This window comes from Agelaius tricolor, unplaced genomic scaffold (genome assembly GCF_023055355.1).
Source record: "Agelaius tricolor isolate 1412-34295 unplaced genomic scaffold, bAgeTri1.0.p SCAF_2, whole genome shotgun sequence".
Taxonomy (NCBI): Eukaryota; Metazoa; Chordata; class Aves; order Passeriformes; family Icteridae; genus Agelaius; species Agelaius tricolor.
The window spans coordinates 21,951,333-21,963,942 of NW_027269262.1; the positions used below are offsets into that span (position 1 = coordinate 21,951,333).

Sequence of the window (12,610 nt, forward strand, 5' to 3'; positions counted from 1 at the left end):
ATTTCACAAAATTAGTCTCTTTCTTTCTAAGGTTTAAGGCAAAATTAATGGTGTTCTGCTCTGGATTTCTTTAGGACAATTGTAAATCATCATACTTACCAATAAGTTTCTCATTTATTTCTAGAAAAAAACTATATAAGTTTAGGATGCAATACATTTTTTTTCACTGAACAGCCACCTGTCATCAGAAATATCTTTGGGTAGTTAGATGGTAAATACCTGAAATATTTCATTAGTATTTGCTTGGATAAAATGATAATTTTATGCTTTATGCAAAATGCTTTGCTTGGATAAAAAGTGTTTCTATGATTTTAAATTCTTGAAAACAGGAACAACTGTGTAGACCTGAGACAGCTTCTAAGAGAAAGTGAGATAGGCACAGTTGAGGTAATGAGAAATCTGAGCTGACATAATATGGCTTGAATGAGTTAAAGCTGAGGGATATCTTAAATAGAGTGCAAAGTTTCCAATTAACAGCTTGTGTGCCTCTGCCTGGAACAGATGTAGTAGCCATTATTGAAATGATCAGTGATATTGCAAGGATGTTGTGCAAATTAAATTTTCTTTCTCTGGTTAAATAATAAAGCTTAGAGTAAGCCTTTGTACTTGATTTTATCTTTCTTATGAAACGTTAACCAATGGAAAATAACAAATACATTACATTCAATATGTAAAATAAATAGGTTTAAAATAAGAGGAAATTGGCATGACTATCTTTAATGGCTTAGAAAGAGGTAACTCAGAGGAAGGGCAAGTAAGCGTCCCAGGTTGTTTACTGATATGATGGAATTCTGGAGTCATCAAAGAACTGTTCAAGATAATGAAGAGAACAGAAGCCAATCCCGTGCATCATTGCTTGTACAGAGGAGACCAGCTGCTAACCAGCTGGATAGTATTATTGTGTCTTTGAGAGGGAATTGGCTCTGTGCTGCTCTGGATATTAATGTAGGCTCTTCTGGGTACAGTGAGGATCTGTCAGCTTGCAACTGATGGGCTGCCATGTTTCATGGCATTGTTTTTTGGCTGTGGGCAGTAGGACAAGTGCTGTATGCAGTTCACAGTTACCACTGAAGTTTTTTTTGCTCTGAATTCTAAAGGCTTTGTTTGTTTACATTGGACAGTCCTGAATTGAGGGGAAATGCAGAGCAGTAGGAAGCTACTGCCTTTTAATTTAAAATATAAATAATGAAGTGGGAAAGAAATGTTGATCTAACTGGGAGAGGTTTCATTGTGATCAAATATTCATACTTGATACTGTGCATTTTTACAGTCAAGTAAATGAGAATTGTAACAAGTTTCATTATAAAGGTAACATTATTACCTGCTGCAGAGAATACTGAAGACTCTTTGTCCCGAATTTAACATGCCTGGGACAACCTGTCCTTCAGGTCACAATGAGATGAGTCTTACCAAAGTTATCCAGAGGTCATGGTACTGGGGAAATGATTTCCTTCCCAATTTTGATAATCCCTCATGCTGTGATAGCACATCACTAAGAAATCACAGCTGAGATTTACTTGCACTTTGTGGGAGATGTAATTCTACTGATAACTGAACATACACAGTGATGGAATCAAATGGTTGCTATTCTATTTGACAGGTCAACAGTAAACACTGCAAAGTGCAAATGTCCATAGAATATATTATTAGTAATATAGAATCCTTTAAGTAAACCTTAACATTTTAATTTGTTCTTCATTTCTAATATAACTTTAATAATAAAGTAGCATAGAATTTTTGGATGTGTGACTCTTACACATTGTAGCAATGAAAAATTTGTATATTACAAAGATTTCCCGTGTGATTCGCACTCCTCGTGGAAATGCTCTCTTGGTTGGAGTTGGTGGCTCAGGAAAGCAGAGCTTGACAAGACTGGCATCCTTCATAGCTGGCTATGACACATTCCAGATAATGTTGACAAGGTGAGTATTACCTGAAATTTAACTAAATAAATACTTTGTGTTTTAAGTCTTCCTATTAAAAAACCCAGGCTCACATGCTCTGCTTAGTGTAGTCTGATCACTGTCACATAGAGTGGAAGGACATGACAATCCTTTGAAACTTGCTTGATTTGCTTGATTTTCTACGATAATTGTGCATTTTTGCTATCTTTGGAGTAGGAAATTATTTTGTTTCCTTCACAAAAAGAGAAAGTACTGGCGGTATCAAGTTATCTTTGTGTCTTTACACAGTACATTAAATGGTACTAAAAATATTTTTAGGTGGTTATCTGTCCAAAAGGCCTTTATGAATTAATCTTGTAATATTTGAAATACTGTCATCTGAGGAGGATGAATCTTTATCCCTGCCCTCTACTTTGGTAGATCTTAGGTATCTATAAGTATTTTGATAACCTTTTCCAAGTACATTATTCCCTTATTTCACATTGCTCAACCCAGTGTGGTTTCTTTTGAAATAAAGATAAAAAAAAATTATAAATCCTCCTCTGAATGCTTCAGAATGAATACCATCCCAGCTGTCTGTAGGACAGGTCAATTTTGGTACTCAAATGTCATTTTAGTGAAGTGAAATGATTTTAAATCTTTTGCAAGTGCGTTGGCTGTAGAAGAAATTGTAGTTTCTCATGTAGGAATGCCCCTTGGTGTGGGTCTCATCAGAGGATGCATTTGAAATAAGCACCTTTATGCCTTAAGTTCCAAGACAAGACTTTTTTTAAAAGAGATGAGTATTTGTTCAACTACCTTTTTTTTTGTTTTGTTTTTTTTTTTTTTTTTTAGATCATACAACACTTTAAACTTGATGGAAGATCTGAAACTCTTATACAGAACAGCAGGACTGCAAGGCAAAGGCACCTGTTTTCTTTTTACAGACAATGAGATCAAAGATGAGTCTTTCTTGGAATACTTGAACAATGTTTTGTCATCAGGCGAGGTAAGATGATCAATTTTCTATTTTTCAAAAATCATAATTCTGAGGTAAAATAACAGAATTTATTTGAATATTTTGTTATAAGTCAGAGAATACACTTCCAAAACCTAGAACTCAAGTGCTTTTTATCATTAGAGTATTATTAAAAATGAATGCAGTCTACAAAATCTACAGAATCCTAGGTTAGACTGAGCGAAGCTATCTCAAGGGACATGACAACAGCTTAAAAAAAATAAAATTTAGACTTGAGAAATATTACTGATGTTTTAAAAAATTGTCTGTTAAAGTAACTATTATTGTACAGTTCATTTTTGTATGGTAAATTCATGTCCAGAATGGATGAATTTTATTGATTTTATTTACTTATTTATTATTTCAGGGTTATGTTTCAGAGTAATTGCTACTAGTTATTAGAATATAAAGAGAAGGAATGAAAGCTATTGGAACGTGGGGTTTAAAATTTGCAACAAGTTAGATTTCAGTCTATTTAATGGAATCACTTAATTAAAACTTGTTTCAAGGAAGGAGTTGGGGGCACTTTAGTGTCTGAGATGTATGTCCCTTCCTACAATGCTGTGTATTAAAAGAACCTTTTGCTACATCCTCTATTTTGGATCATCTCAAAAAGCATGAAAAATCTTCCTTCTTCCCAAAGGTGTCAAACTTATTTGCACGTGATGAGATAGATGAGATCATTAGTGACCTCATTCCCTTCTTCAAAAAGGAGCATCCACGAAGACCTCCAACCAGTGAAGCTCTGTATGACTATTTCATGGCCAGAGTCCGTCAGAACCTTCATGTAGTTCTTTGCTTTTCACCAGTAGGTGAAAAATTCCGAAATAGGGCCCTGAAGTTCCCTGCTCTCATTTCTGGATGCACTATAGATTGGTTCAGCCGATGGCCTAAGGATGCGCTGGTGGCAGGTACGTCTAGGTTTTATCTTTGCAGACACATAATTTTCTGATCAGTGGTCACGTAGCTGTTTTAATTGTGTTGAATTTTACCAGAAGAAACTTAATTGATTCTAAAATTTGATGTAGGTATTTTCTTCTTTAATGCCTGTCTTATTAAGCTGTCAAAATATTTCTAACAGAGCGATGGTTTTGAACACAGTTTAGAGAAAAAATTCCCCATGAAGATGTCTTAAAAGTATTTGTAAAGAATGCAAAGATGCTGCTAAAGAAAGAGATTATTTGTGAATGTGTCTGTGATAGAGCATACAGTAGAAGGCTGTGATTACCCAGTCCCTGGTAGGTAGAAGCTAGGTTCAGAGTGAAAAAGCAGTTGCACACTTGGAGATGAAGAATGACAGATCCTTAGCTATACTTTTTATTGACACATGTGGAATAATATTCAGAATCTGATGGTGAAGAGTTAAGCAGAATGGGTTTTCAGAAGCTGGGTGAAAGCCAAGATACTACATGGTGATTTGTTTTATAGTGACTTGTTTATTAGCTAAGATGCTTTTATAAATATTTACTTACATTTGGGGTTTCTTTCTTTCCTAAGTGTCCGAACACTTCCTGTCCTCATTTGATATGGACTGCACTGCTGATACAAAGAGGGAAATTGTGCAGTGTATGGGTTCATTCCAGGATGGAGTGGCAGAAAAGTGTTCTGATTACTTTCAAAGATACAGACGTTCTACACATGTGACTCCCAAATCCTACCTGACCTTTATTCAGGGATATAAAACCACATACAAAGAAAAGCATGCTGAAGTGCAAATATTATCAAACAGGTAAACTACTAAGGTTACTTCTGTTTTTCTGTAGTTTTCTTCCCCAGGTAGGTATATTCTGATATGCTTCATTTCAAAAAATAGAGGTAGAGGGAATATGAGGTGAATATAAATTATACCCATGTATTTTCAAAGACTGAAAGAAGACATCTACATTTAATTTCATAATATATTGATAATAGCATTTAATCTGCCAGTTGGCAACTTTTATTTCCTTGCTGAACACTTGTAACCTCCTGTTATGAGCACCTAAGGAATATCCTAACTGGTTTTGTGAACACAGAGACTCACTTAAACTCCTGAGATTTTTACTTGTACATTATTAAGGTGGTTTTGATATACTTATTCCTATTTTCAGATGCTTTATTAAACTTATGATACCTATTTGCAGATATATCTTCATGTCAGGAGCACCCAACTATAATGTAAAATTAGCAATTAGTGTATCAGTTGGTATCACCCTTAAGAAAAACTGCCTTCTCAGTTTTGAAAGATTGTTAATAAGAGCTGGAAACCTTAAAGAAAGGCTTAGACTTGTTTATTTGGCTTTGAAACATTCTTTGTCTTCAAAGTCAAATTCAGTTTGAAACCTGTAGTTATGCTAAGGTTGAAGGCTTGTAAAACAGAAGGGTGTTGTCCTGTTTTTCTACCTTCAGATTTACCAAGTTACTTCATGAAGTTAGTCCAATTTCTTCCACTTAAACTTAGTTGCACTGTCTGAATTTGTCAGGGGTTACACTTTGTCTGTTCTCCTATATTTGTTCAGCTGTCCAAATACTGCATAGCCTTTGCCATAGCAGTCTCTGTAGAGGCCTTTTAAACTTGTCTGGAAAGTCCCAAGTGAAGAGTTTTTGACAGAAAAAAAAAAAAAGCACTGTTGAAGGGGCATTTTAATGCTGAATCAGAGAAGTCTTATCTCAATACTATTTTTCTTTTTCTCTCTTTTGCTTGGTCTTGGTTTGTTTTCAGTTTCCACTTCAAATAAGAAATATTGATTGGTTGTAATTTTCAGAATTTTGGTGATCAGAAAATGCTTTCTGCTGTACAGAACTCAGTTCTTTGATTATTGGCTCAAGAGGGACAGTGACATTTATAGAACCAACATGTAGGATTTTATGCAATGATAAACGCATACTGTTTGATCAGAAGTGGGTAAAATTTCAAGCCAAAAACTTTATTAATGTACTTCATTGTCCACTTTATTGATTCTGAAGATATCAGAAAGGTAAAAGTTCTTGTCCAAGTTTTTTTTTTTGTGTAAAGCATCTTTTGCAATTGTTCATTCTGATTGATGTGATTCATTCTATAGCTGGAAAGTAGAGTGAAAATTACATAGTGAATGAGATGCTTTTTATTTTGCTTTTTAACTTCAGAATAAATACTGGTCTGGAAAAATTGAAAGAGGCCTCTGAGTCAGTGGCTGCTCTAAGCAGAGAACTGGAGGTAAAAGAAAAGGAACTGCAAATTGCCAATGAAAAAGCTGACATGGTATGTATAGCCTTCAAAGTGTATTGCTGTTTGATTTTTTTTTCTCCTTTTATTCCTTCTATTTAAAAAAAAAAAATTAAAATGAAGTTAAATGTCGGAAAGAAAGGATTTTGGAGAAAATTATGGTATTTGAGTTTTCTGGAATTTACCAGATATGATTTTGCAAAAAAACCCCTCTTTTAACTTATGGCATGTGGGTTTTCTCACTTTCTAGGTATTGAAAGAAGTTACTGTAAAAGCACAGGCTGCTGAGAATGTGAAGGGTGATGTTCAGAAAGTGAAAGACAAAGCCCAAGCTATTGTAGACAGTATCACAGTTGACAAAGCCATTGCTGAAGAGAAGTTGGAGGCTGCCAAGCCTGCTCTGGAAGAGGCAGAGGCAGCCTTACAGGTTAGTACTTGGAGCACGTGTAACATTACCACTAAGAAGGTGAATGTCTTTGAAACACAAAATTGCAGGTGCATTGCCATAGCTCTTCACTTGATAGAAAAAAATATATGCGTTTTGAGGCTTTTTAGGTTCTATTTTGTTTTTCTTTTTTCACATGAGTACCATCCAAAGTAGTCAGTTTTGAGAAAAGGGCAAGTTCTAACTTTCTTTGAAACTATAATTGAATATAGCATGTGCCGCAGGTTAATGTTAGACTAGTAACTGAATATTGATACTATCATTAAACAACTTGTGTGCAATGAGTGAAATGCTGTCCATGTAAAATCAGTTGTAATTTCATCCAAATCCAAACCTTCTATTTTAAGTTTTTACAAAGAAATTGCATTTTCAATAAGTTTCCTGGTCCACTATTTTCCGTCTTTAAAAAAAATCTATCCTTAGGAACTGTAGCATTATCAAGACTTCATTTTCTTCACCATACTTTTCTTGTAAAGCTTTTTTAATAGAATGTCCATACATTTAAGAATGAAAAAGATTAATATTGATTGATCTTGCATAATGTTTATCTTTGTCTGCTCAGCTGACTTTATAGGAGGATGGGCCTTGACTTTATAGGAGGATGACATTTTGCTGTGTGCAGTACTAGTGGAATCTGAAATATACCTGTTGGATGCTAGCAGGGAGCTCATATCTCGAGAAATAGAAAAGTATGAAGAAAAAAACCTGAAGGATAGACAAACCTCAAAGGGTTTTATGTAGATTTGCTGGAAATTGCACCTTTCTATTTGAGAGGCTGCCAGTAGTTGTGATGGTTAAAGACTGATTTGAAAGAATGGGATTATTAGCTTTGAAATCTAGTGTAGAAGAATTTTTATGGATCTTCTGAATGTAAGACTTCACTTTGAGTGAGAGATGTTTAACAGCCTCTGACTGCCATGATGCTTAAAGGACAGAGTGCAAAAGTCTAAATGAAGGTTGATGACCGGACAGCTGGGAAGAGTGAAGTATGGGAGAAGGTTTGTATTATAGGACCCTGATATATAGCCACAGGAGAAAGGTTAAAGAGCTAGCAACAACAAAACAGCAAACCTGGTAGTAGGCAAGCATTCTGACAAGTGAAAAAATAAGTAATGTTAATTAGTCAGCAGCTGCAGTATAAAGAGGGCACCATTATCATGTGTCTAGATCTGTATCTTATTAAATGTTACTTTCTGCTTTTGACTGAAATGGCTGAACCAAAACAGTACTGCTCTTCTTGAAATTTAGGGTGCTAATAAATGAAAACCTGATTTCAAGAAAAAGCAACAGTGGCATTATTGTAAAACTTTTCAATGGGAAAAAGTATTTGGGCTTAATCTTGAATTTTTTGAATTTTCTCTAATAAATTGCTTTGCCTATGTCTAAAGGGGAAAGGAAAACTATCATAAAAAGAGACCTAGCAGAATGTACCTATGTATTCTCAGCATTCATTCATTCATTCATTCATTCATTCATTCATTCATTCATTCATTCATTCATTCATTCCCTTAAGAAAAATCGTCTCTCTATGGGTCTGCATCTTTCAAAAAATGAATCTCATAATCACTATAGATTTGCAAATCCTAGCTAGGGATTCCTATAGTAGAATTCTGCTTGCAGAGTAGATAAATGCCTATTAAAATATTTGATAAATAGAAAGGTCATTACCAGATTAAAAAAAAAAGTTATTAGTTATTTTACTCAAATTTTAATATATTTTAAGAATGATAAATGCTACATTAAGAGAAAGGTGGGTACACAATGTCTTATAAGCGTTTCTAAACATATAGTGAGATTAGTTTGAGTAAGAATTGTCAGAGTTCAGAAAAACTTTGTTGCATTTTGCCCTGTAATAAAAATAGCACATTAAATGCATATCTATAAACAAGTAAATAAATAAATAAAATTTAAATGTAAAAATTTTGCCACAATTTGTATGTTAGCAAAATAAGGCTGAGCTGAATTTCCTAACAGTCACTAAGAAACACAGGGTAAAGTTTTCATACAGATATCTGGAAAATCTCTGGTGAATTATTTGATGCACACTGAACCCAACAAGCCGCAAGATATTGAAGGGAAGCAAAGGGCTGGCAGAGGGAAGGCGACCTGGGTAGTCTGCAGTGCTTTGAAGTCCCTTTATTGAAGTATAGACACAAGTAATTAAAATCTGCCTTCATGAATTCCCAGTGAGGCGTGGGCTAGGCTAGAAGCAAGATGTCATGGTACTCACAGTATTCTGTTGCTTACTGTTTGGGCTGTCCTATACTTGGACTGATTAAACTGCCTGTAAAAAAGCAAAGCTTTGGCTCAGAGTTGTGTGTGTTGTAGGAGTGGGTCTGCCCATTAGCTGTTCCCATTGTTCAGTGGTTTTGTTGCTTTGTATGGGGTGCAGTAAAAACTGCTGCTCAAATCAATTCTCCTCTAAGGAGACATCTTCAGCAGACTTTTCTGATAAGTCTTTTCTGATTCATGATGTAGAGTTATGAGTTACAGTGTTAGATTTACACCCTAGGCTTATTTAGCCTTACTTATTAGGCCCTGGGTTTTCATACCTTATTATAGCATATTTTTCTTGCAGGCCTGTTTCTATGCCAGGAATATTCCTGGTAAGATGTATTAGAAGGTACAAACATATACATATACTTGTCCTTCTCACTGGTTTCCCTAATTCACCTTCATTTGCTGGATGTCAACAGTATTGGAATTAATACTAATATAGCTGGATGGGACGTGCCTGGGCTCGTCTGGCCCTTGCTGCTTGATCAGAGGTGGCAGCTGTGGTGGTTTCACCTCAGAGACACCTTTGGCTGGCTGGATATTGCAGCTGGGCACTTGGGACAAGTCCAGGCAAGCAGGAACTCAGGTTTACCTCTGGCGGAGAAGCTTTAAGGTGAGGTGAAGGAAAAGGAGTTGGGTTCTGCTGGAGGGTTTCGATCCAGAACTTTATTCCTGGCCCACAGGCCTCTGAATCTTGTAACAGCTCCAACAGAACCACCAAACCGTGTGGTTGTTGTTCCTTTTAACCCTGGGGAGAAGGGTAGGGAAGGGGCAGGGATCCCACCAACCAGGTAAGGGGGGGGAGTCTCAGGGGACAAATGACACCTGTATGGCCCAATGTCCCCTCGGCTGAAGGGCATCTTTTGAACTCTGCCAATCACTTGATGCCCTTCTGGAATGCCAAGATTGACAGACAGCGCTCAGCAGGGGTCAGGGTAGGGGACAGAAGAGGTGATTGGCACCTGGGGAAGGACCGGGAAAACTTAGGCAAGCTATGACATCACACCACAACAAACAGAAAGTATTTCCTTTCTAGACACAGTTTCTGGTCAATTTGTTCGCATTTAAAAAACAAGTAAAATTTCAAGCTATTTCTGGTTTGCTCTTTTTTATTGTCAAAACAGTTCATGGTAGTTTTGAGTTTTAGGGTGCTGTGCTGAGGTTTCCTAGGAGTTGATAGGAGTTAGTAGTGAAAATCTGATGAGGGGGTTCTTCTAGCTTTGTGCTTTTTAGAGGTAAAAATAACATATATATATTTTTTTCCTCCCCTTGATTAATACTATTGGTGAGCTTATGCTCCATGTTTTATGAACTAAACAGTAGCCGTAATTGCTTTACCCCTTGTTTTCAATTCCTAGACAATAAAACCTGCAGACATTGCCACGGTGCGCACCCTGGGCCGGCCGCCTCACCTCATCATGCGCATCATGGACTGCGTGCTGCTGCTCTTCCAGCGCAAAGTCAACCACGTCAAAATCGATCAGGAAAAATGCTGTACTGTCCCATCGTGGCAAGAATCACTGAAACTGATGACAACAGGGAACTTCTTACAGAGCCTACAGGTGCTTGTGCAACCTTTTTCTTTTTTATTTATTTTTATAATGTAAGAAAATAAGGGACAATGTTTTCTCTGGTGTTAATAGGAGAGCAAATGTGCGAGGGAAATCACACAATAGATCTGAAATGTTAAGGGCTTAAGAATAAATATGTCAGAATGAAATAAACTTTAATCCTACTTGCAAATTCATGTTATAAATCAACTATAATTTTTCCTAAGTAAAGTAATGAAATTGTTTTAGGTGACAAATGACTCAAAGCTTGAAGCATTTGGTTTGGATAGCCATTACTTATCTGTTTCATTAAACCTGATAACAAACATCTTTTTTTCTGGTATTTAACTTTTCATTAATTTTCAACATTTTAGCTTGTGCTCTAGTTTGGAAAAGCATAGATGGTTATTGAGATGAACACAACCAGGACTTTTTAAAATGTGGGATTTTTTGGTTCACAGGATTTGTCTAGGGCAATGGAAAGACTAACTAACTGGTAAACAAATCCCTTAATCATAACTTAAACTAATAATATTATAATTTATCTATCTTGATCTTGCATAATATTTATCTTTGCTCAGCTGACTTTATAGTCTGGATGTGCCTCAAGATATTTTGCCATGAGCAGTACTAGTGGAATCTGAAATATACCTGTTAGATGCTAGAAGGGAGCTCACATCTCAAGAAACAGAAAAGTATGAAGAAAAATCCTGAAGGATAGACAGACCTCAAAGGGTTTTGCATCACACTCTCTGCCCCATCAGACAGTCCATGAAATGTAGGATAATCCACATCATACGCTATGCCTCTCCATCAAAAACCCAAACATTATTGGAATGAATGGTATATATTCCTGCTCCACTGAGTGTTATCAATCCTGATTTCTGCATTTTGAGTTTACTTAATTTGTCACTGGTCTAGTAGGAGGCTTGACAGCTTTGTGTGGTTGGTGGTGGCATGGACGCTGTTTATGTCGTATTCACATTGCATCTACTTGTAAAAGTTTTTAATTTTCTATAGGACTTCAACATTTAATTTTGCTTGTGCTTAATTAAACCCATTTGTGCTTCAGGGAAGAGCTCTTTTTCAAGTTTGTCTGGGATTGGGTTTCATTATACATTGTAAATAAATTTGAGGGAGAAAATTGAGAGCTTTTCAGGAGGAAAAAGGAAAAATATGCTTTTTCAAGAAAAGAGTAAAAATAAATTCTTTAAAAATCAAATGCATTCCAGTAATTAGACAATGTAATTTAAGGGTAAGATAGATGGCTTGACCTTTGAAAGGACTGAATTGCAGAATGTATGTTTTTGAACTAGAGTTTAGCTCTTCATTTTCTTTTTGAATATTGTTAGAACTTATTCTGTATTAAGAAAAATGAAATTTTTTAGCAGGACCAGTGATATTTTGAAACAACGATTAGCTGTCCAACAGGAGTAGTGAGTGTGAGATAGCAAAGATCATAAATGAAAGCAAACTTTTTTCCATTTTGTAAGTATATATAACAGTGGAATGACTTTGTAAAGGTCTCAAAGGTACATGTGACAATTTCATATAAGTTGTTTATAAGTAACACTTGTGATCTTTCTGGTGTTCTATGTGTTCTGAAGTACATGTAAATATCATTTACACTTACTGCATATGTTTGTAACTTGCACTTTCAAAAATTTTTTCAGCAATTTCAGAAAGACACAATTAATGAAGAAGTGGTAGAACTTTTGAGCCCTTATTTTGAAATGGTGGACTACAACATTGAGACAGCTAAGAGAGTATGTGGGAATGTTGCTGGCCTTTGCTCATGGACGAAAGCTATGGCAGTATTTTTTTCCATCAACAAAGAAGTATTACCTTTGAAGGTATATCTGTTTGTCAAAGGCATACTCTGCTCCTTCTCATCCTCACCTGTTTGCACTTGAGGATTTAATGTGTGGGAAGCTTCGTCTGCCTTATTTTAACTGGTGGTTCCCTCTCTCGAAATTTATTACCTTGAACACTGTACTTCTACAATAAAATATATTTCAAATGTACTTCCACTTGTACATTTGAGTTGTCAAAATTATGAAAGACATGGTGTGATTTTAGGCCTCTGGACCCCTACTGGATGGGATTAAAACATCTATCATCTAGTTAAATACACTACTGCAATTGCTCTACATTAATTTTGAATTAAGTAGAAAAAAGCCTTGAGATTTGGTTCTGTTAATGTTCCAGATCTCAGTTCATAAGAATATTGTATGGATACTCTTCATCAGTGTTATG

At 35.7% G+C, this 12,610-nt stretch overlaps 1 protein-coding gene across 4 annotated transcripts in view; it reads left to right on the plus strand.

Moving 5' to 3' along the window:
* Nucleotides 1-12,610, plus strand: part of DNAH5 (dynein axonemal heavy chain 5) — a 134,812-nt gene that overhangs the window by 95,963 nt on the left and 26,239 nt on the right. For all 4 annotated transcript variants that reach the window (XM_071454132.1, XM_071454162.1, XM_071454142.1 and 1 more), the window contains exons 53-60: nucleotides 1,792-1,922; nucleotides 2,739-2,892; nucleotides 3,545-3,812; nucleotides 4,399-4,630; nucleotides 6,004-6,118; nucleotides 6,333-6,509; nucleotides 10,163-10,366; nucleotides 12,028-12,207. In XM_071454132.1, the coding sequence (XP_071310233.1) occupies nucleotides 1,792-1,922; nucleotides 2,739-2,892; nucleotides 3,545-3,812; nucleotides 4,399-4,630; nucleotides 6,004-6,118; nucleotides 6,333-6,509; nucleotides 10,163-10,366; nucleotides 12,028-12,207 (1,461 nt within the window). The remainder of the gene's footprint in view (nucleotides 1-1,791; nucleotides 1,923-2,738; nucleotides 2,893-3,544; nucleotides 3,813-4,398; nucleotides 4,631-6,003; nucleotides 6,119-6,332; nucleotides 6,510-10,162; nucleotides 10,367-12,027; nucleotides 12,208-12,610) is intronic.